This window comes from Trematomus bernacchii, unplaced genomic scaffold (genome assembly GCF_902827165.1).
Source record: "Trematomus bernacchii unplaced genomic scaffold, fTreBer1.1, whole genome shotgun sequence".
NCBI lineage: Eukaryota > Metazoa > Chordata > Actinopteri > Perciformes > Nototheniidae > Trematomus > Trematomus bernacchii.
Genome location: NW_022987778.1, coordinates 1519952 through 1545894, shown reverse-complemented (window position 1 = coordinate 1545894; position 25943 = coordinate 1519952). Strand labels below are relative to the sequence as shown.

The 25943-nt window shown below is 40.7% G+C and overlaps 1 protein-coding gene across 1 annotated transcript in view; it reads right to left on the bottom strand.

Annotated features, from left to right (window-relative positions):
- The window catches only part of LOC117497265 (copine-8-like), a 74380-nt gene that overhangs the window by 40864 nt on the left and 7573 nt on the right, over window positions 1-25943 (bottom strand). The window contains exons 2-5 of the mRNA XM_034149190.1: window positions 21161-21201; window positions 13382-13428; window positions 11760-11863; window positions 1756-1795 (exon numbers count right to left, since the gene is read on the bottom strand). Coding sequence (XP_034005081.1) covers window positions 1756-1795; window positions 11760-11863; window positions 13382-13428; window positions 21161-21201 — 232 coding nt within the window. The remainder of the gene's footprint in view (window positions 1-1755; window positions 1796-11759; window positions 11864-13381; window positions 13429-21160; window positions 21202-25943) is intronic.

The window sequence follows — 25943 nt, the reverse complement described above, 5'->3', positions numbered from 1 at the left end:
AGGGTGATTGCAAAACAACACCCTTATGAGAAAGAGCATAAGCAGGAACCAACAGACGCCTGGTGAATGACAAAGCTGATATGATCTCAACGTGTTATTAAAGCCTGTCAGCTGACACTATTATGTTTGGCTTAAGACTAGAAAAAGCCTGTCAAAATGTAGATGACTTCTCCTATCCTCCATTTGATCATTTTGATGAGCTATCACTCCCTATTGAAGTAAGTGCTGAAAGCCCAGAGCAACTCAATGTTTTTATTCCAAATCATCTCTTTTGCCTCATTAGCACGCCATCGTTTAGCTCCGCTCCACTCAATTCCCCTTTGGTACCAGGTACTTTTCTCTGCTTTGCTTTTCACTGTGGATAATGCCCCATCAGCGTAGGTGGGATTCTTATCTTAATGTCAATAGCAAATGTTGCGTAAAAGTAGTGAAATAATCTTTAACGTGATGCTTACTGATCCTTTTATCTAAAACCAAACAGAATAGAGTCTGCACCTCGTCAATTTGACAGACTGACACGTTTTCTAAAGGTCTGGGTTGAGATCATTACAAAATAAATTGCAGTTGCTAATGATGATAACTTTGATAGGATATTGGCACTATTCACAACTCTCTCTGACCAACAAGAGGTGCAGTGAAGCTGGAACCTTGACTGAGGTGGAACCAAACCAGTACCAATTGATTGGATGCTAATGGAGAACCAAAGAACTGTTTTGAATCAAGCCTAGTTTAGTAGAGCCATGTTGTACCATGCAATGGAAATGCAGCGATAGGTACATTCATAATGTACCCATTTTAACCAATTGACAAACATTTCAGTACACTGGTGCTCATGACATTCAGGAAATGAAACAATTGCAAGAGCAAAACCTGTTTTGAAGGGATTTTCTTTAAACCTCACGAGAACGAATTATAAAAGGCAGAACAAGTTAGAAAAATAGTCAAACTCCGGAAAAACAAAACAATGATCCAAGGACCTTTCATATAAGGAAGAATAAAATGACTCATTTACAGCGACGCAATTTGTATAGTTTCTAATTGCTGTTTTGTTAATATGTTCTTGCTGTTCTTATTTTGACAGCTTTTATATAAGTAAACCACTACACCTCCACACCTGTAGTTATTACATTACATTACATTTAGCTGACGCTTTTATCCAAAGCGACTTACAATAAGTGCATTCGACCAAGAAGATACAAACTAGAAGAAAACAGAATCATATAAGTACATCAGGTTTCATAGAGCCAAAACATTTCAAGTGCTACTCAACTAGCTTTAGATAAGCCAGTCCTTTGTTAGTATATAAGTGCTTTGTTAGTCATTTTATCGCTCGAAGTGGAGTCGAAAGAGATGAGTTTTTAGTCTGCGATGGAAGATGTGTAGGCTTTCTGCTGTCCTGATGTCAATGGGGAGCTCATTCCACCATTTTGGAGCCAAGTTATGGTAACGTATAAGATATTCATTCTGAGTTTCAACTGAAAGATGCTTAAACCAGCCTTGCATAAAACAAAAGCAAGCCGGTCAGAAACATTTAGCAGAGACAGAAACCGTGATGTATTTGGTTTGAGCCATAAACACATTTCCTGTAGGAGATTTTAAATGCCAACATGATGTCCCCTGTTATGCCACCATTACCTGTGACATTCTGATTCATATCAAGCTGCTATTGTAGTGGAAGGGTAAACATTACGCTGTATCATATTTCCATGAATGCACGACTGATTGTTGAACAGCTGAGGTGAAGGGCAGACTCACGTGTTTAGAGAGGTTGTCGCTCTTGCAGTCCAAATCATACCTGCAGGAAAGAGAAGAGAAAAAAGGCTTGAGGAACAGGTCTGTGACTGATAGGCAGCCACAACTAAAATGAAAAGTAAATGACAAAATTAAGCTTCTCTCCCTCATCACCTGTCATTCATGCGAGGCACTTGTCCGTTAATCAATAAAAAGAAGCGTGTCAGGTTTAAAGTAGGTTCGTGATTATGGCGCTCTAAAGCTTAAGTGATCCGATTTCATGCATGAGGGCACAACAATATGAGTGGCATCAGTATCTTTAATGGCTGTCAAGTGAAAATATTTACACTTCACTCAGCTAATTTTACATTTGACCAATTTGAAGTATTAGTATCAGTTGAAGAACAGATATATATATACAAAAGATAACACGGGAAAAAATAAGATATGTTATGAATAATGACACGTAATGATGAAGTTAAAGTGGAGAAGAAGGAGCTGGTAAATATGGTAAGAACTCTCTGCAAAAGAGATAGAAGAATGGATAGATATATGGATAGATAGATGGATGGATAGAAGAATGGATAGATAGATGGGTGGGTGGTTGGATTCACGTATAGATGGATAGATGGATAGATGGATAGATAGATGGATAGATGGATAGATAGATGGATGGATAGAGGGATAGATGAATGGGTGGGTGGTTGGATTCACGTATAGATGGATAGATGGATAGATAGATGGATAGATGGATAGATAGATGGATGGATATAGGGATAGATGAATGGGTGGGTGGTTGGATTCACGTATAGATGGATAGATGGATAGATGGATAGATGGATAGATAGATGGATAGATAGATAGATAGATATAGGGATAGATGAATGGGTGGGTGGTTGGATTCACGTATAGATGGATAGATGGATGGATAGATAGATAGATGGATAGATAGATAGATAGATATAGGGATAGATGAATGGGTGGGTGGTTGGATTCACGTATAGATGGATAGATAGATAGATAGATAGATGGATAGATGGATAGATAGATAGATATATAGATATGGGGATAGATGAATGGGTGGGTGGTTGGATTCACGTATAGATGGATAGATGGATGGATAGATAGATGGATGGATAGATAGATAGATAGATATAGGGATAGATGAATGGGTGGGTGGTTGGATTCACGTATAGATGGACGGATAGATAGATTGATGATATATGGATAGACACATGGACTGATGTATGGATGGATGGATGGATGAGTGGATTAATGGATTGATATTCCAACTATGTATGTACATAGCAGAAACAACTTCTAGGCATGTTTATTCCAGTACTTGGCTCGTAGCATATATTTGCATCTGCCTGTGAACGTGTCCCCAGCAGTATTTGTAAGTGTATTGAGCGCTGCTGACAAGCGTGTCAAATTCCTTGCACGCATCAAAATAATCATCAACCCAATTGGCCAATTACTTTCATTTAAAATCTGACAGGACAGTCGGCAGACAGTCTAAACATATTTAGCAATATAGTTACTTTAAGCACAATGTCTTGTATGCCACATTTGATTCAACTTTAGAGAGTAAGTCCTGCAGTCCAGCGATTAAATTGTATTTTGCAAAAACAAAGTGATGTGGTTTTTGATTGCCGGTCTTTGCCTAAGCTTAGAGGAATGAAGCATCCCATCACTGCCTATAACAGTGAAGAATCACTATAGCAATGGCAATTATTTGCTCAACGCTGCATAAAAAGAGAACTCGAGGGATTCATCGTTGTACATCCATTACGTTGTCTGACTCACAGTTTAAAAAAAAAAAAAAAAAGATTAAGAATCGCAGCAGAAGAACCCGAGTTAGAGATATCGTCTTTGTTATTCCACACATACCTCTTCCTTTTAAAACCTGGCACATTTTTTACACAGTACTTATAATAGGGATTCAACTATCATAGCTTCTCTTCGTCTGACACATTTTTCTGCAGGAGCATTCATCCAAAATCATAGGTAACATCACGCAGGCCAGTAGAGCAATTTATCCAGCTTTATTTTCTCCCTATAACCCGTCACCTTGCAGGGTGTCTCTGGTGTGTGTCGATATGTGTGTGTGTGGAGCGAGTGCAGCAGCGTGCAGCGGAGTGTGTAAAAGGGGAGAGCCTGAGTGTTTCTTTCTACAGACAGCATGCCATGTACGATAAGGCGACTGCTGACAAAACTGTGTGTCACTACAGGAGGGGGTGGGGGGGGGGTGGCTCTAATACAGTGATGTTAATAATGTTATTCTGTAACAGCAAGGAAACACGCCGCTATTACGCAATACGCCGACGGCAAAATGCACAGGTGTGCTTCATGTTCTATTCGCCCCTCGCCTCTGTCACTCCTAAATGTTCATGAAAGATTCATGAAATTTGATTTAATAATGAGAGAGCAAGACAGAGAGGGTGGGGGGGGTTAAGCTTAATGCTGATATATGGAATGTAGTCGAATCAAGTCAACTGTTGTTGTTAAAGTAAGTGTTTCACGATCTGGGAACAAAACGTAATTGTGATTATTTTGAATGATATTGCAACTACGATACAGAACAGACTGATCCGTTTTGCAAAAATCACTTGACCAATCACAACAGAGCCGGCCAGCTAACCAATCAGAGCAGACTGGGCTCTGGTTTCAGACAGAGGGTGAAAAGAGGTGCTGCAGCACAGGCAGTATGAGAAAAGTAAAGAGTTTTTGAACATTAAAGCATGGAGACATGTCACAGTAGGGGCAAACAAAACCAATATGAACCTGAACATGAGCTTAATAGGGTTCCTTTAACACATTTTGGGCTTCTTCTGAATGTTGCACTAGTTCATATGACAAAGAGTGTGTACAGAACAGGCCTGCATAGTGAAATGAGAAACCGAAGACCAGTATGGCCGAATATAGATGGATTGTAATGATATATGAATAATGTATCATTTGGCTGCACATGTTCACCCGTCTACACACACACACACACCTAGAAACACACATCAGAGTGTGCATGTCCCACGGCGCCTCGTGAGTGCACATTTGCTGTGTGTAGCTGAGTGTGTGTGTGTGTGTGTTTATGTGGATGACATCACTCTGCATCGGCACTGGGCCAGACAGGGTTTCTCTCGGTCCTGAGCTGTCTGTCTGTCTTGGAGGGGAGGCTTGATGACTAACGATGGTACACACAAACAAACAGCACCGTGAAGGAAGACAAACAACGAACGACAGCACACTGACACTTGAGCTGCGTCTCCTCGCAGCTCGGGAACCTTCGTAACGACTGATACAAGATGCTGCACAAATGTTTTATTAGCACATGTTCGCTGCAGTAATTGGTCCTGACACTTCACCCTGAATGCTGTATCTTACACTTTAATGTATGAATGCACTTTGAGTTTTTAAGCCGAGTAGCAGTCCTTGGAGTATGAATCCTCTTATGATTTGTTGCCTTTGCGAAAAACATATGCTAAATGAGTGTAATGTATTGATTATTAAAATGCAGGATATGAAAAAGACATTAATATTGATATGAAAGCATGCTAAGTTGCACAGCCAAGTGGGACACTTTAGACTAAATAAGGGTCAGACTTTTTAAATGTCATATGTCAATTAAACAAATGTTGCTTTAAATACATATACAGTACATCTACATTTGTGTTTAAAAAAACATATATTTAAAGGACTTTATGGTTTGGTATTAAGTTTAGATTGTAGTGTTTACTTATCGATTATTGAATCTATTTGTGGATTATTATTTTTCCAAAGTCAAGTTTTAAAAAAGAAATTCCCACCATATTTATATTACAATAATTCTCAGTGTAACTATGTTAAAGGGGCCCTAAAATGTTTATTTTCAGTTTCATATCAGTATTTAGTGCCTCTATTGGGACATGTCTCCATGCTTTAATGTTCAAAAAACTCTTTATTTTTCCCATACTGCCTGTGCTGCAGCACCTCTTTTCACCCTCTGTCTGAAACCAGAGCCCAGTCCGCTCTGATTGGTTAGCTGGCCGGCTCTGTTGTGATTGGTCAACCGCTAAGAGATGTCCCGCCCCTTAGCCTATCATGTACAATGTATTGGAGTGATAGCCAATATGGACAGGGATGTCACTTTGTTCCAGAATTAAACAAAGGAGTCCAATGAAGGCGTTTCAGTCAGAGTGTGGGAGAGAATCCCCCTCTGGAGGGAACACAGGGGTTTTAGCCTTTACAGACCATTTATGTAAACCAATGTAATACATAACAGGGAAGGGAAAACCCCCCCAAAAACATAATAGAGCCTATTGTTTCTATTTTCTGCATTGTGTGTGCTACTTACTGCTGACTGCGAAAACTCTCCATTGCATAAGATCGGCTTCTTTTATTACATATCATGATTTCAGTGTAGTGATTACACTTTAATGTAAAACGACATTGTCTGGCCTCTGTAGCCTTGCAGTTAAGTGCTAGCTCGAGTCCACCATATAGTATGCATAAAAAGCACATCCATTACCAGCACCATGTAGCATGGCTTTTCCAAAAAGTTACTCAATTATTTACGGTTCTTTCCTGTACATTTTAAATATGTTTCTCCTCAGACAGAATATTGATTGCCTGCAGTATACTCTGGAAAGACTATCTTCACATTTGTGGCAATAATAAAGTTAAATAAAATGAACCGCTTTATTCCTCTTTTTTCCCTTTTTGGAGGATAATTTACATCATAGTTTGGGGTATGCGCCACTTTTATATACTTGAATAAGCAACCATCTACCTGGGGGGCTTCCGCTGGCTTCACTGAGCATTTCAAGCTCCAGAAACAAAGAAATAGCACAGAGGAACATGGTTGCCAGTGAGGTGGGGGTTAACAGGATTTCCAGGCACAGATAAGCAGCAGAGGAAGTGAAGTGTGTTGTAGCTTTGGGGTCTTCGGGTAAAGAGAGCATGGGATGGTTTGCGGGGAGCTCCGTGGTGCATGGCTGTATGGATGTCCTCAAGGGATGAGGGAGTGAGGGAGGGAGTGAGGGAGTGAGGGAGTGAAGGAGTGAAGGAGTGAAGGAGTGAAGGAGTGAGGGAGTGAGGGAGTGAGGGAGTGAGGGAGTGAGGGAGTGAGGGAGGGAGGGAGGGAGGGAGGGAGGTGGAGGTAATGAAGGGCTGGGGGAGCTACAGTAAAAAGCCTTGCAGACCTCAGGATAGAGGCTGAAGCAGCAGGCGTAACCACTGGTTCTGTAATGGAAAATCTGAGAAGAGATGTGCGTGTGTTAAAGATCCACATGAGTAGCGAAGAGTAAATGTGTGTGAGCAATTTTTCTTTTTCTGAGGGCAGACGTGTGTGTGTGTGTGTGTGTGTGTGTGTGTGTGTGTGTGTGTGTGTGTGTGTGTGTGTGTGTGTGTGTGTGTGTGTGTGTGTGTGTGTGTGTGTGTGTGTGTGTGTGTGTGTGTGTGTGTGTGTGTGTGTGTGTGTGTGGATGAGTGGGGAAGGCGAGCCAAGTCCTGGCTGCAAGTGATCGTAGAGCCATCAGCCCAGCAGACATTAAAGAGGCCTGATGCTCAACCACTCGACAGCATGTCCTAGAGGGAGTCGGCTACACACAAGTTCACACACACACACACACACACACACACACACACAGCTTTAAGCATTCTTCATGATATTCCGGCTGTGGCTCAGGAGGTAGATGGTCAACTACCAATTGGAGTTGGAGTCAGTGGTTCAATCCCTGGCCCCTGTGGTGTCGACAACATGTCAAAGTGTCTTCGGGCAAGACACTTTGGTTTGGATGGCATTGCCCACGGTGTATGAGTGTGATTGCATGTGTATTAGGCGTGTGGCGCAGTGGGTTGTGCATTGGTTTTCGGATCAGGGGGTCACAGGTTCAAACCCCACTGCTGTCAGCATGTCGTTGTGTCCCTGGGCAAGACACTTCACCCCAAATTGCTTCTGTGGGGATTGCTTCTGTGGGGATTGTCCACAGTATTGAGTATGTAAGTCGCTTTGGATAAAAGCGTCTAACAAGTGACATGTAATATTACAACTGATGTTGGCCTGTGATTGGGTGTGTAAAAAGTGCTTAGAGTGGTCTTTAAGACTAGTAAAGCGATATAAAATAGCCAGTGCTGAAAAGTAACTAAGTACATTTACTGAAGTACTATACTAAGGACAATTTTGATGTACTTGATGCTTCTTTATACTTCTACTCAACTTTATTTAAAGGTCACCTATCATGCTATTTTTAGGCAATAGCATAGGTCTCAGATATATAAAAATATATAAAAAACATGTCTATGGAGTGTTTTGCACACTGACAGATCACCCATTCTAGCCATGTCTCATATCCCTCTATTTCACTTCCTGTTTCAAAAGTGCTGATTTGGGGTATAAAGCTTTAAAAAAAAAATTGATAAAAATAAAAAAAGGAGGGGTCTGAGCTCATGCGGGACCCGGCAGCTACTGTCTAAACTAAATACTGCGGTGATGAAACGCCATATCATGGATTATCAAGGATTATTTCTGAAACAGTATGGAGCTCAAAGGCTTTCTCTCTTGCCGGTTATACCACAAGGTGAGTTCCTTTTTATTTCCTGCTTCTTCACACACATGCTCTGTGCAGTACAGGTTAGCTCTGAGTGTTAGCGATGCTAATGTAAACACCGACCATATTACGTCCAAAACAGTCAGGCATTGATTCTGATAGCAACGTTTCTGATAGGGCCGTGGGTGTAAAGCCAGCCTACATTTCCGATATTACGTCATATCGGACGCAAATCTGTATCAGCTCCGTTGTAGCCCCGTTTTTAGAGATTTGGGTACGGAGGAAAAGAGAGAGGGTTTTATTTGCTGACGCTGCGTGAGTTCCCCGACACACCGGGGACACATCTTTATGTATAAAATACATCGAAAAGTGCATTTTGCATGATACACACACACACACACACACACACACACACACACACACACACACACACACACCCACACACACACACACACACACACACACACACACACACACACACACACACACACACACACACGACCAGCAGTGAGCGTGTCTCCTTGACCTTCACTATAACCTCCTACAGCTTGTAAGCAGCATGGAGCCCTGCTGACAGGCTAACAAGCAAACAAACAAAAGAGGCATTCCATATTTCATGAGCAACCATTGGAAAATACAGTGAAAATGCGTGAGGCTGGAAAACAACAGAGAATAAATCCACATTATCATAATGACTTGGACAGCTCGACGTTTGGGGCTACATGAGGAAATATTACTTTTTTAAACTTTTAACAGCACTAGACACAACATACAGGTGTATCTGATGTAGACTGGAGGATATGTAAATATTCTATTATTAGCTCAAGTAAATATGTCTCTATCACACACCAGAATTCATTGGAGTGTAAGTCTCAATGCACTTAAATATTATGAACCAATCAGCAAAATTATCTAACTCTTTGTCAGTCACATGCACGGCTCACTTTTTAAAGAGGCCCTATTGTGCTTTATGGGGTTTCCCTTTCCTGTAGTGTGTTATTTAGCTTTTGGTGCATGTAAATGGTCTGCAAAGGCTAAAATCCCTGTGTTCCCACCAGAGGGAGTTTCTCTCCCACACACTCCCCCTCATGCCTGAAACGCCTCCATTGGACATCATTGTGTAACACTCACGCTTCGATTGGCTAAGGGGCGGGACATCTCTACAAGGTTACCCAATCACAACAGAGCCGGCCAGCTAACCAATCCGAACAGACTGGGCTCTAAAAACATTTTTGAACATTAAAGGATGTCAACATGTCACTGTAGAGCAGGGGTCGGCAAGTAAGTTTGGCCTTGGGACCATTTTCTTCTGAGCCACTAGATAGCGGGCCAGAACATAATCAAAGGCCAGAGCCTCTGGCTAGACCTGCCCAAAGGGAGGCTCGTCCTCTCTAGCCCCATTTCTGTCCCATGTTAAAAGCCAGGGCTATTATCTGTATTTTAACAGACTTATCTTTTAAATTGCTTCTTGTTTTGCGCCGTCCCGTTCAAATGAAATCGCCGTCAATCACTTTTCCATGTTCGCGCCAGGGCCGGGGTTACAAGGCTCGCGTCTTGTGCTGCATTCCCTTGCACTCTGACATTAGGGATTTTCTCTCATAAATGTCCGATGAGCCACAACTTTTCTTTCAAAACAAAGCTGCCAACTGGGGTGGCAGCTGGGGTGGCAGCATATGCACTGCCACTCCTCGCCCTCCTTGATCAAGCGGCTTCTCCGATTTTGTTGTCAATGTTTTGATATCCTAAGTAAACATTACATTTGAATGATTTAGTGAGCTGGTGTTATTTTTCAAAACCACACACCGCATGTTGGCTATTTCAGCACCACGCGCTGTCCAGCTACTTATTGATCCACTATCAGCGTCAGTGCACCCCGTTGCCAGATTGTGCCTGTGCTGTGTGTCATTCACTCTCAACATGGATAAAAGTACAATAAGCATTATTCAGGTGTAGGTAGATTCTCTATTCGGACATTATAGCCTATATGTGCGACTGTCGGTCCGATATTGTAAAATAATATAATCTCAAAATAATATTTTATTTTTATTCTCAAAATAATTTTCCTGGCCAAATATTATTGCTGGCGGGCCAACAATGGCCCGTGGACCGCCTGTTGCCGACCCATGCAGTAGAGGCACATAATACAAATATTAACTCTGAAATTGAGCATAAAGAGCCCCTTTACATTACAGAACTTTTACAGAACTACAGTAGCTTTATATCAAAAAAGAAAATAGCAACAACTCTACATTTTAACTTCTACATACTGTTAGGTTTTTTATATTGTTGTTAATATTGATTTAATAAGATTGAATATCATTATTGAGAGCTCCTTCAATAGAAGAGACTTTTTCCGCCAAATCTATCTGTACCAAATGGTTGATAACTTGACTTGTCTCTCACTTCATTGTTGACCAATTATTGTTAAAAATGTACAAGTTAAAACGCACAGAGACAATAAAAAGCCAATTTTTAAAATATCGTGTGACAGATTTTGGTTCATCTTATCGATGCCAAAACCTTTTGATCAAATTTCAAGAGTTGGGATCTCATTTTGGAGATAGGAAAAGGTTACAACATCCAATTCTTGATGTCTACTATGACTATGTTTCTGTTGCCTCATATAACACAAACTGATAAATCTTCTGAATATCAACAAACAATTAAAAAGGAAATGACGTTGACAAACGATACTACAAAGGAAAATGAAGGGATTCCCACGATGGGGCCTCAAAATGGGGCCCTAAAGTTGTTGTGTTGCAGCTGAAGAATCATCTGTTTTTAGCAGAGCTGGTTATTTTGAGCAGTAAGGGATGAGAGAAGTCAGTGCTGACCCGGGGATACCCACCCACTGCTTAAGGCACTCAATTCAATTTGTATGATCAACTGTGTCAAAAACCGCACTTAGGTCTAAAAGGATTAAGACCGAGCAATCTCCTGCATCTGCTGTAGCAAGGAGGTTGTTTGTTACTTTCACAAGGGCTTCATTTAACTACATAGCATCCTAAAACATGATTCAAATTGGAAAAAAATGTAATAAAAGAATGTTATACAAAGATATAATGAGTTTGGCAGAGGCCGAAATCCATTCAAATGGATGCTTTATGCAGGTTTCTCTATTGATGCTTGATGATTCTATTAACATACTGCTGTGAGGACAAACGTTGCTTTCAATGGATGCCAACGTGAAATGAACAATACTGAACATGCATCATAATCATCACAAAATGCCAAGTGTATGAGCACCTTATTTTGTCTCAATGCATTGTACGAACGGGATGAATTCAAATGGAAACACCGGTGGAAAAAGTGGCATGAAAACGTGTCTTTTATTTAAAAGGGAGAGGACTACATCTTTTTCTGCGCAGACCATGAATATTTCAGTCTAAGGTCAACTTTGCTCCACACAGAGCAGCACCCACGCATATACGTCAAACACACACAAATATGCTAAGACACACACACACACACACACCAACACCCATAAGTCAATTGTTAACTCACAGGTCAAAGCGTAGATTCTGCCTCTCCTCAAAGAAATAGTCCAGGATGAATTTGCGGACAAAGTCTGGGTTCAGGGTGTTGTCTATGACTTCTGTTCGGCCAAACTAGAAGAGAGAGGAGACCTTTTGGTTAATGGCTGCAGGACGCATTCAACAAACTACACACCAGGAAACACAGTGACCAGAAAAAACAAAACAATGTTGTACAATACAGTTCTAGTCACTGTAATACATACTGAATGTGGACAATGGACTGGATCACAAATGTTATAGTAGCTTTTTCATTTTCTATTTTGCAATTTTGTTTTATGCCTGGTAATTATATCATATATTTGTATAATGTTATGTCATGTTTGTTGATCAGTAAATTCCCCTGAGACAAATGTGTTTTGTGATATTGGACATTAAATAACATTTGATTTGAATTCCACCGCTGTTCACACAAAATTGTTTAAAAAACACGACAATATGCCAATATTTTATATATTGGAAGCTAAATGTCCAAAAAGTGGCTAAGAGTCACTTGAAGCTAACAATAAACACTGGTTTCTCATTTCATTCAATTTAGTGATGAGTCTGAGATGTAGAAGGTAAACAATATGGCCTTTCCCCAATTCAGGCCAAACTTTTGTGGCCTCTTTAGTATAACTGTTTTTTCTCTCCATCCGGACTCCTTCCAATGTTTTTGTTACCTATAAATTGCCGTTAAAGCTTTAATAGTTAAATGGCTAAATGTGCTCATTAAGTTAGTTTAGTATAAACTGTTTTAATTTCAGTGACTGATGCTAAACGTAAAATCAGGACAATGGGTAAGAAAGTGAACCAATGGAAACACTGGTCATATACAGTAGAGAGCCCTAGGGAACTTTTCTAAGATCACTTCCTCTCGTTCATTATGGCATGTTTTGCTAGTTAAACCAATGCTTGTGACCCTGTAGCACTCACAAACAAATCTGCACTTCGCAAGCGTCAATTATTTTTGCATGTCAAGCTGCCTTTGTTTGCAATATGCATGTAAGCAGTGCTTACAGATCACTTTTGTGAAACAAGCTCCTGATCTGAAAGAGACCCGAGGGTGATTAGACCTGTTCTAAAATGCAATCAACCCAAACAGAAAGACACCACAATACATTTCATTTGGACTACTAAGGGCATATACTTCATCTATTTTTGCTACACAAACATTTTAATATGAATGCCCAAAGGAAGCATTTTCATTAAACATTACTAATACGTGTAGAAAAAAAGCCTGCACGTTATTTATTCAGCATAAAACAAGTAGCCAAAGTCAACTTTATTGTCAATCTCAAAATATGTTTGTACACACAGAAAGACCGAAATACTGTTTCCCACAGTCCAGAGGTATAAAAAAAACACACATTAAAATACAAGAACACTCAATATTTACGAAAAAAACACAAAATAACCGTTTACTTCAAGTAAGCAGGATATATATAAAAAAGGATAACAAAACAAGAATACTTGGCATGAACTTATAACTTGACAGATAATGTAAGCTGGGTCACAGCCAAAAGAAACTTGCTGAAAGGCTGCCATTAGAGATACTTTGAAGCTTTCACCGGTTATAAATTATTCCCCCACCACCTTTGCCCCTGTACTCACCTCTCTCCATTCCCTGTTGACTATTCCTTGGGTGTACAGCACACAAACTGTTGAATTAGAAACAGAAGAAAGAAACAAGAGAGGGAGGGATTGATTGAAGAGTGTTAACAGTGCAAGCATCGCAGAGAAGTCAGCTGAGAGCGTGTTCTTTCCCCGGACCTCAACATTAGAGGAAAGCTTCCTAATTAAATGTCACTAGAACTTTGCCTTGCAGCATGATGGTATTTCAGAGAGGGGGAGGGAGGGGGAGGAGGGTGATGGGGCGAGTGAGTGTTTGTGTGGGTGGAGGAAGTCCTCCTTATTGACATTCCAGCGTCTCCATCCGATGAAGTCTCAGAGTGTTTTTTGATTACGAACCACTAGTGAAAACACAGCGAGGCAATCAGCTGGCACTAAAATGACATTTCATTTGCATTCGAGCAGCCGTCACTGTATTCACACACACACCCGTCACATGGCAGCGACTCACTACTCTGAAAAGCCCCCGGGACAAGACACTTGGAAATCTGTTTTAACTGGTGAAATGTTTTAAATATGCAACAGTGAATGGTCGAATGGTCAAATCCTATGTTAATAGAGTAATACAACCACACATTTCTTTGCATAAAAATCTACAGAATACACATTTGCAGTATGTTTTGTTCCTCTCTCTTGCAAAAAGAGATCCTGACTTCAAAGAGATAACCTGATAAAATAAATAAAAGGTGATATATGTTTGTTCTGGTTTGGTACTTGTTTGGTTTCCTATTTTACTAGGGGTAAACTAGATAATGGAGCCTGGTCAATATTCCCATAACCACTTGATCCAAAAAGCCTTTATCAATGATCTAAACTACATTAGATGTGTAGATTTGAGTTGAAAAGGTAATACGTATGCCAAGTAAAAAATGACCTGATTAAAGGTCACCTATCATGCTATTTTTAGGCAATAGCATAGGTCTCAGATATATAAATAAATATAAAAAACATGTCTATGAAGTGTTTTGCTCAAAATACCAAACAGATCACCCATTCTAGCCATGCCTCATATCCCTCTATTTCACTTCCTGTTTCAAAAGTGCTGATTTTGGGTATAAAGCTTTAAAAAAAAAAATTAAATAAAAATAAAAAAGGAGGGGTCTGAGCTCATGCGGGACCCGGCAGCTACTGTCTAAACTAAATACTGCCGTGATGAAACGCCATATCATGGATTATCAAGGATTATTTCTGAAACAGTATGGAGCTCAAAGGCTTTCTCTCTTGCCGGTTATACCACAAGGTGAGTTCCTTTTTATTTCCTGCTTCTTCACACACATGCTCTCCAGTACAGGTTAGCTCTGAGTGTTAGCGATGCTAATGTAAACACCGACCATATTACGTTTAAAACAGTCGTGCATTGTTTCTGATAGCAACTTTCTGCCTACATTTCCGATATTACGTCATATCGGACGCAAATCTAGATCAGCTCCGTTGTATCCCCGTTTTTAGAGATTTGGGTACGAAGGAAAAGAGAGAGGGTTTTATTTTCTGACGCTGCGTGAGTTCCCTGACACACCGGGGACACATCTTTATGTATAAAAGACATCAAAAAGTGCATTTTGCATGATAGGTCCCCTTTAAGTTCAATTGTATTTTGAAACTAGATAATAATTACTCTGACATTAAACAACACAAAAATAGTAACAAGTTTATAAACTGAGAAACCTCTAACTGCTAATGTGTAGTTGCTGTTTATTGCCGTGTTCTGACTCGCATCATAAGCAAGGCAGAGCAACACGTTTTCAACTCATTCCACCTGAGTAACAGAGGTAACTAACTCTAAAAACGCCACAACAACAACAACCTCTGACTGTCCTTGTCCCATCTGGTCGCACGACAGCACTAGAAAAGAAAAGGACGAAAACAACAGACATGAGCCTGGTAGCTCGTGTTGAGTGCTAAGTAACCACTAGGATGGTCTGCCTGGATGTAAGACCCTCCATGGGGACCTTCAGTGTGCCGCTACTGTATAGCTTATTACAGACACTGTTCTATAGGAAGTTAAAGGTCACCTATTGTGCAAAATCCACTTATTCATGTCTCTTCTACATCAACATGTGTCCCCTCTGTGTAAAGAGATTCTGAAAGCTTCAGGAAAAAAGATTCTCTCTCTTGTTGTCCTGATCCATTTATATAAAAACCTGTCTGAAAATGAGCTGATCAGATTTTGGCCACTTTATGATGTCATAACGATGTTTTGTCTTGTGTAACCATTAGCCAATCACCAACCAAGGTAACCCCCCCCCACCTTATCACCTGAATCTCCTCCTAGAGCACCATTGTGTTCTTTGTAACCAAATATCTCTCAGAGGGGCGTGGGGAGGGGCTCCTTATTTTCATCTAAAGTAACAGACAGAGAATCAGCACTTTTGAAACAGGGCTGAAACAGAGGGGATTCTGGGATGCTGCAATGATCTGTTTGGTGTTTGGAGCCAAACACTTCAGAGACATGTTTTGTATATATCTGAGACCTATAATATATTGATGAAAAACAATATAATAGGGGACCTTTAAGAGGTTTCATGATCGCAACAACCAATGTGTGTCCAGCATTGTCATTTAAAGAGACAGTAAACTAATGTATTTTACACATTAAGGGTGACGTTTTGGTTGGTTGTGTTTATCTGACCAGGGACTGCAGACGGAAAGAAATAGCTAGATTTGGTTCAAAGCATTGTCCAAATCTGTTCGAGATTACAGATAAAAGTTCAGTAGGGTTGTTTATGAGGGAGTATTGTTAGTTAATTACATACAGAAGATGGTGGTTGCAATGTTCCAGTAAAAGAGTATGGGAACGGTAGCAAAGCAATATACTGCTGTGGACTGGGGCAGGAGCAGAATCGATTATACCCATCTAAAAGAAAGACGTCTTGAAAATAAACATCAGTTAAAAGAGAGGAAGTATCGGTTAGTTAGTTTGTGTCATTGTGTGACTTCAGTCAGTCCGAACCAACTAGACAGAACTAACCTTAAGTCACAAAATAACAGAAACAAATCCAATGGATCCAGGCAGCAGAAGACCAGCAACATCTCTGTGTAAAATGACTGGTTTTATCAATGGAGTATAAGAGAGGCTACATAACAAATGCAGTGACCCGTCAGAGAAAGCTTTCTGTAAATATTCCAAATAAAGCAAACCCCTTTAGATCCCAAACTGTTTCGTATCACTGCAAAATGTTGGTATGTAATAATTATTCTCTCTTTTTTTGCTGGGGCCTATTTTTATTCTTCTTGCTAGTGGTAGTGTTGTAACACAGGGAATCAGGGATGTAATTTTCCTTGATTTTAATATAAGCCTGTCAGATGCAAACACAGAGGAGGAAAGGAAGGAGAAAAGCTGCCTGGCAACGGAACAGAGACAATAAGACAACAGGAAGTCACTGCGCCTGCCACAAATAGATCAAAAGATAACATCATATACAATATAGTGGGACTAGTAGTCTTGGAATACAATAAAATTACAACATTTAGAAGTGAAATCTTCTAAATGTTAAGAAAATAAAGTTTGTTCATAATTAATAATAATCTTACTTCTACAACTTGAAGCTGTTCAAGCAGTGTGCGTACAAAATAAAAAATTAGGGTGTGAAAACAGGAATTTACATTTTAAATGCACGAGAGACACGTTGAAGCCAAAAGGTGAATTTATTTTAATGTAGCGTAAAAATGTTAAATCAGGGTCCTAGAAAGAAAATCACGAAGCAATCAGACACTCAGAGCTGGAGTTTATCTTGTGACATCTGATTATGAAAGCAACACCTTCCTCTGAGGCGACTTGCATTATCATTAATTGCAACATTAATTAATTGTAAATTTATGCCTGAGTACATGTATGAGCTACTGATGAAATGAAATGACTGATTTAATCATGGTTTCATTAACACTGAGACGGTGAGTGAAAATCATCCTATTTGATTAAATTCTACTTTTTCCTCCCAAAAAGTGACATTTCCATCTTTTAAAACGAACCACCTGCTGAGCCCAGAGAAGTTGTAATATTTACCAACATTTAGTTTTCCCAAATCACCGCCGTGCTTGTAAAGGTCACACTGTTTTTGAGTGCAGCCATAAAAAACAGTAATTATCGTGCGTCTGGTGCGGTGGCAGAAGTGCTCAAACTTGCCGTGTTTTGGCAGCATGTCAAGTGTGGATGTTGTATATGTTGCATTGTGGGTGGTGTGCAGAAAGGGGCTCAGCTGCTGGAATATACAGTCATCCTTTAATCTCGCAGTGAAGCATCAGATGACACATGGCCTCTGTGTTATTGTGCGGGAGGGGGGATAGCGATACATCAATCACATGCCCGTAAATAGGGATGCATCTTTGGCAATCATACCGGCGCACTTTCAACTCTTCCTATACATCGGGAGGATAATGGGGGGGGAAAGAAATTGACAATTGCACAGCCATCTTTATTTTGAGAGCAGGAGATATCCACGGTGTGAAAGGTCCTTTTTCCACACACTGATCAAAGCACATACTGTATAAACACACAAAACACAGGATTGTTGTCCGGCTTTATAAGCTAATATGAATATGGTGCGTGAGCCTGCCTGGGGCCCTGGCTGTGTGCACGTGTGTGTGTGCACGTGTGTGTGTGTGTGTGTGTGTGTGTGTGTGTGTGTGCACGTGTGTGTGTACATGTGTGTGTGTGTGTGTGTGTGTGTGTGTGTGTGTGTGTGTGTGTGTGTGTGTGTGTGTGTGTGTGTGTGTGTGTGTGTGTGTGTGTGTGTGTGTGGCTCTGCTGAGGCGGTCTAATGCTGTGTGACTGGGGCCAGTGCTGTCAGCAGCGCAGAGACATGGACGCAGCACAAGTGCCTCCTTGCATAAATGTTGGGGTGGGCACGGATGCTCATTCTCCTCTCCCATCGCCTGACACTTAAAGGTACAATCCCGCAATTCTGGGAGCTCATCAATTATGAGTTCATGCACACCGACCAACACTATCAGGGTCACACATCAGCTAGGTGGCAAAGTGCTGAATATTTTGGGAATGAAGCAAGGTGATGCTGAAAAAAGGAATGCATGGAAACAAAACCCCATGTGAGAAGAGGGTAAAAAAAAAAGAAGGATACATATTTTTCATCTTCGTATTTTCCTTCCATCATGTTTTTTTATTTTTAGAGGGCTTTTAACAGACAGGACTGTCAAGGTCTGTTACGGGAAACAAAGCTGGCACGACAGATGAAAACAGCAAGAACTACTTTGCTATATTCAAGGCACATGTGCACATGTGCCCGAGAACGTGAGTATGAAAGGGTCTGGGGCCTCATTTATAAACGGTGCGTACGCTCAAAAGATGGCGTAAGCAATGTTTGCGATTTATAAAAAACAAACTTCACGGGAAAATGTGCGGTCCTCCACGCAAACCCATGCGTATGCACTACGCACAAAAACGGGAGGGACGAGAAACTGCGACACCGTTGGCAGAAGGAAGAATGGAGAGAAATATGTGGAAATAATACCATAAATAAAATGTTACCTCTCATTTATCAAATATGAAGAATTCATTTTCACAAATTGATTAAAGCCAATCTTAAAATGATTAAACAAACGCCTGTTTGCGACTCCTCAGTGCACACACAAACATAACTTATACATACAGATATGTTATTTAAAACCACCTCGAATATGTTGTCTTAATGTTATGACATATATTCTCATAAATGATGTTGTATGCAGGAGGACAGAATTACGTCTAATCTGAGGCCGTTTTGCTTTTCTATAGGTTGTATAGATACGAGCAAGGTTTTATATACTATCACGTTTAATCGTGTTTTATGCCGTTTGCTAAGACTTGATAAGTCGCTCATAAAACACAGGATGTATGGAAACTAAGAACATCATATATTTGGTAGATTTGGCAACTGATATAACAACACATTAGTTTTATTTCCTTTAACTGGTGGATATAGAGTTGCTTCAGTGCAGACGCTGCGCACAGCTGATCGACAGCTGATCGACAGCTGATCGACAGCTGGAACACAAACCACCAAATAAAAAAATAAACATTAATTGACTCCACTCCGCAGGGATCCCCCGATACTTTCTTACAGTTTCTCATCATGGGGGGTCTCCTGTCCCCGGCACAAACACACTGACACACTGCCTGAGGAAGGTTATGTGTATTTTGTCACTAACTTTTTTCGGACCACTTATTTATTTATTTTGGTGACGATCCGACCTCCATGCTGCTACTCTGGTTCAAACTGCATCCACCAAACAATGTGATTTGCCTCCACCTTTGAAAAATAACCAAAATCTGACACGGTGTGAGATGTCTTTTTTAGCTGTTCTGTCGTCATTTCCTGCGATCTTCTTCATGCCGTCAGTCAAAATGAATGAATGAATGAATGGGCGTTTCTTTGACTATTTATAGGCAAATATGGGCGTTACGTGAAGCCCGCAAAAGCTGCGCCGCATTTCGAATTGATTGTGATTTATAAAGGGAAACCGGCGTAGGACGTGCCGCACGCAAGTCCTACTCCGGTACGCAGTCTTTTATGAATCGGAAGATGTCTGTGCGTATTTATTTGCTTTGTCCTACGTAAGCAACCTTCCCACGCCAATCCTACGCAAGGCTTTATACATTTATTAATTTAGTCAGGCTGGGTTTCATTTTAAACACTCGTGCTGAGAAGGTAGTTACAGTTGACAAACTATATCTTTCTCAAATGTTTTGGGGCGACTGTGGCTGTGAGGGAGTGCTCTCGTCTTTCAACCAGAAGGTTGTGGGTTCGATCCCAGCCCCTGCAACATGTCGATATATCCTTGGGCAAGATACTTAACCCTGAGTTGCTCCCGATGGCCAACGGTGTACATGAAGTATGTAAAGGGGTCTTTGAGGGGTCGTAAAGACTGGATAAAGCGCATATAAGTACAGTCCATTTAAAAAAGACTATTTCTAAATGAAATAGTTAATGAATGAAATGGTCAACCGCTTAGAGATGTCCCGCCCCTTAGCTATCAAGTACAATGTGTTGGAGCGCCAGCCAAAAGAAGGCCACGTTTTACATAGTAATGTCACTACTATATATTACATATATGTAATCATTTAGGTGTATCCTGACTTTACATTAAATGCAAGTTTTTCCGTATTTGAGTTTTTGCTATGGCTGAATTTCAGTCTGTAACAAAAAGGAATAAAGCTTGAAATCCCAACTCTAGTGTTGTTAGAGTTGCTAAAGATAAAACAATTATCCTTAATGAGAACAGCATGTTTACAAAGAAAACATCTTCAACCCAACACTTCACATCTTTCTATCAAGGCAAATTACTGTCGGATTGCAGTCTGGGCCTTTAAAAACCACTGGACCAGTCGCCAAATTTAACCCCTGCTGTCAGGGGAGTGTGTGCGTGTGCGTGTGTGTGTGTGCGTGCGTGTGTGTGTGTCCTTTAATCCGTAGGAGAGAAGTGGCTGGTTTGTGTGTGAGGATGATCTGGTTCCCCTCACTCACGTTGGGAGAGAGAACAGTGACGAATACGACCCCTGACATATGCAAATGTCTACTGATTCACACAGGCGAGGCAGAGCATGTGAGGAAATGTGTGTGTGTTTTTGTGTGTGTGACATGTGGTGCAAGCAAGCCTTAGTTTGTACAGTTAATATCTGCCTGCATGTGGTGCATGTTTGTCTGTGGATATTTCTCTGTGTGTGTGTGTGTGTGTGTGTGTGTGTGTGTGTGTGTGTGTGTGTGTGTGTGTGTGTGTGTGTGTGTGTGTGTGTGTGTGTGTGTGTGTGTGTGTGTGTGTGAAGCTTACTTGGATCAGACTTGGAGAAGGTGTCTCTGTCCAGCAGGTTTCTGAAAAACAAGAAAACAAAGAGTCACGTGGACATAAGACAAATAATTGCACAGCTCTTCCACTTCAACAAAGAAAGTGGAACTCGAAGTTATTCCATTATTACAACCTGGCCTAATTAGCTCGCTCACTGACCCCGACAACTTGTCTAACCATAATCCCCCTCCAACTTGATTAACAAAAGCCATTTCACCCAGCCACTCAGGCAGCAACATTAAACACACTGTAACATCCAGCTTAAAGTGGAGCCCATTTATATTTTACACACACAGAGAAAACAGCAGAAGAGAGGACCTCTTTTTCACATTTCTGTCCTCCCTGGGTGCTAGAAACAACAGTACAGGCTGCCATCAAATTTACATGACACTCCAGTCTTTGCTCTTTGCATGGGGAGGGATAAATGCACCGAAGAGTCCCATCGCAGAGCAGATGCTGAGGCTCGCCACGGTTAAACAGCTCTGAAGGAATTAAATATGCACACAGAGACGACAAGGCACTGAGCGGAGGAGAAAGGAAGAAGAAAGGCTCAGACTTGGGGAACCCAGCCTAATACGTCATTTGTGGTTCTAACTCTGGGTCATTTGTTTACACTGTCGACATCCCAGGAGGACAGGGAGGGGAAGGACAACTCTCAAAGGAGCCGCTGTGAACCCTTCACTCCGCTTGTACTCCTGCCAAATCTTACATAAAGCTTTCACTGAGCTAACCCAGAAAGACAAAATAATATGAGTGCATTGAGCGTCAGCACGAAGTCCTGCGGGACTCTTTACCCCAAAAAAAATGTGGGGAAGCTTTTTTACACAACATCAAAAGGTAATACAGGCATGCAATGCTTGACTATACTCGATTTAATTACATTTTTGATTGATTCAGAGGAGGGAAAGGGAAAACCAGGAAACATTTTCTCCATATAATATGATCCGGTTTCACCCAAATCCTCTTAGTGGCATAAAGCCATTCTTCTCCCAGGAGATTGTACGACCCGCTCACGAAGCTACATTCAGGGTGCAGAGTGGGACTGACAGAAGCACCACTCTCAGTATTATAGTCAGTGTTGCATCGAAATGATTTCAAAGCTGTTTTTTTATAATACAATTGTAACACAATGGTGCCTTAAGTATATATGTTGTGTTTAAGTGTGCCATTTTGCTAAATGAAAGGTTTGTGAAAGCAATCCAAAACCCGTATGACTGACCAGAATGATTAATTCAACCATTTTGCAAGTCTACCAATCTTATCTGAAATCATGACAGTTTTTATATCCAACCATTAAACGTGTCCTCCTCATGAAGGGGTTTAAATCAGGTATAATAAAGGCAAGCAACCTCCACATTCAGTCATTCAATGCATACCACTAGGGCTGTGCAATTAATCGTATTTTAATCGCAATTACGATTTTGGCCTGCCACAATTACGAAAACAACATAATCGTAAAAAACGATTATTTTGCTTTGCTTGGTTGTGACCGTGCACTGCAACATATTTGATCTAATTTATTTTAGTCTCATTTATTTGTATTTATCATATTTACATATGTTTAGTAGCTTGTTGAAGTGTGCTCCAAAATATTTGTTGATCTTGTTTATTGGTATTTATTATTTTGATATTATTTATTTAAATGTAAATATAAATATATCATTTAATTAATTTTTGTATTGGTTTTTCAGTTGAATTATACGTTCAGGGTAATCAACAGTTAAAAAGATACTGTTCAAATTATTATTTGTATTTGTTTTAAAGTTCAATAAATGGATGTTTTCAAAGTCAATGAATAATCATATTTAATAATCGTGATATCAATTATTGACCAAAATAATCGTGATTATTATTTTTGCCATAATCGCACAGCCCTACATACCACATTGTCGTATTGAATAATGTGTTTGACTTTTTATGGCGAGGACACTCACACACGTTTCTCTAACATTTTAATCAAATAATTTAAGGCCGAATGCGAGTTTAACAGCAAGATGATTGAGATTTGAAGTTACAAACCATATTCTGGAGAATATAAAAGTGTCTGGTTATACTGTGCAATTCAAATGGAAAACGAAGTAATAGTTTTATGCTGCAGGAGATCTTACAAGTTTTTAATGGATATTTGAAGCCATTTATTTTCAGTTTCCTCAATCAAATTAGGAGACCTTTGACTGACTCAGATCTTAGTTGACCTTTGCCTTCCTGCTCCATGAAGCCACAACAAACTTCCCAAGCCTTCCCAGTGTGATATTGATTCTTATTAGGGAGATTATGAGCATCACTCTAAGCTGCAGCAGCGTGACTTCCATATTGTGCTGTCCTGACAGAGAAAGGGAGAGACGATGGGGGGGGGAGAGGGGAGGGAGGCTCCTGATATCATGCTACAGTAGCTGCGGGGCGAGCGTTCTGTCGCCCGTCCTGTCCTGTATGACAAGCAGCGAGCGTCTTGAAGCCGTTGATGGCTAGTGATGTATCTAGATCAGGCTCTCGTGTTGTGCTGATCCCAGTGTGGCCCAGATGGTAAAACACCACGCTCTGCTGCATGCTGTCAGGGCACGCCTACCGGATTTTCCCCGGCTTTGAGACCTTAAATAAATGATAATAAGCGATAGAATCGGGCCTGGGCTCATCGTGGCTGTGTTTTTGACTGGCGGAAAGTCTGACAGATTGTGTAGGAGTGAGAAGTGGGCGACTTCACCTGCCAAATGGGATACATGTCTGATAAAAAGTAATACAGTAATATGTTGGCTCTAAGGAGTGTATGCAAGACAGGACGCACGTGTATGTGTGTGAGTGCTGGCAGAAGTGCACACACTTATATGGATATGCTAACCTCCCTCTGATTCGTGAGCACCCTGGGGCTTCCACCTGGCCCTGATAGACACGGGCGACTCTTTAAAAAGCCCTTTCCACCGCGGGCGGCCCTGGAAACGTCTGGGCGGTCCGAGCAGAGTGCCTCGTTGTTCATCAAACATTTACGAGCGCGGTCCCTCCTCGACACCAGAATTACATTTGAAATCCCACCAGTTACATCACAGCCACCTAAACATGGCAGCTGGAGCTTTAAATACCTGTATGTGAGGAAAAAAGAGGAGGGATGCGGGGACTTCCATCTGCGAGAGCAGGAGATGTGTTCCTGAGAAAAAGGGCTTCCACTCCCACATTGCTGCAACCAGACATAATATGAGGATAACAAGGGATCTCAACAGGGGTGTAGGCTTGAAATAAGTATATTTTTAAATGATGGTTTGTTATTTAATTTAATATAACGTAATATAATATATAATTTTCCAGCAATTATATGAAAGATAGAAGGCGCTGCATTCAAAGGAAAGATTGTGTGAATGTACTATACACCGAACCAAAATATGTAATTATCAGGTTAAGTAACCCATCATCTCTGTAAACAAGACATGCATATGAATGTAGAATCTGAAGGCATCACAAATAAAGATTTTGGTAGTCAGAAGCATCCTGTTTCCGTTTTCATGATTTTGGTCATGCAGGTAAACAATCAAAAGAAAATTGGTCTATAATCTTAGACATATTGTTCGCGATGCAATCTTGGAACCCGTCAGCTATCTGGCGTCGATTTAGCTTTTTATTAACCTCGATAAGCAGGAATCTGCATATGAATGCAGTTATACAATACGATTAGACGTCATCTCTCAGCTCCCTTCTTGCATCTTTAAGTTGCTATAAGACTAAAAACAATGACAGCAAACAGAAGAGTAAGTCTCGGATACACCAGATCCCCAAAATATTGCAGAATCCCAAAGGTTAAATGCAGGGCCGGCCCTGACCAATTTGCTGCCATAGGCAAGATTTTAGCTGGCTTTTGCGCCATAGTTTATGGGCGCTGTATGCAATCTAGGCGTAGTTCTGTCAAGATAAGATAATAGGATGTACTTTGTTGATCCAAAATCGGGAAATTGTTTTGTTATGAAATTTAAATAAAACATATATTTTGGGGTGGGGTGGGTTGCGGTGCGGTGCGGTGCGGTGCCCCCACAAATAGAATCAAATTCTGTGGGAAACACTGCTGTCTATCTTTGTCTTTAAAATCAATGAACAGAAAAAAAGCCCATAATAGATTGGAAACACCCACCGAAATACTAACGGACAAGGGGGATTCCCTAACTGATACTAAATAGAAGCTTGTGTATATCATTTAAAATGCTCCCTTGAGACGTGTTATCGTCCTTCATTTTTAATATCATCACTTAAAAGCCATTTATAGTATGCAGCCGTGTCGATTGCTGTTTGAAAACACACATTGGCCCGCCCTCCTCAGCACAAACAAAGCAGTGAATCAGAGGAACAAAGAGTCTGTATCAGAGTCTAGGGTTGTGATAAAGAGGCCGATTGGACAACCACTTCTAAATGAGTCTATACATTACTTTTTAGGAAATTACTCATGGGTAAATGAATGTCTACCCATCAAAGGGGTCAGTGTTTTGATCCCCACCCTATGTAGTCAATGTCGAAGTATCATTGGGCAAATACTAACATCAAATTCTACCTGTCCTGCAGTCATGTCTACTGTAAATCAATATGTATAAAAGCTTCGGCTAAAATGACATATCATTTAATTTGATACCTGTAGTAGTTAACGGGTATACTGTATGTCAAACTTGTGAAACAGCCATCAACACAACGATCTCAACGATTCCACTTCCTCCATCTACTTAGATGGATGTGAGTGCCTACGTTTTTAGCCTGGGTAGCCCCGGAGGGATTAAGAAACATTAACCCAGGCAGTGTT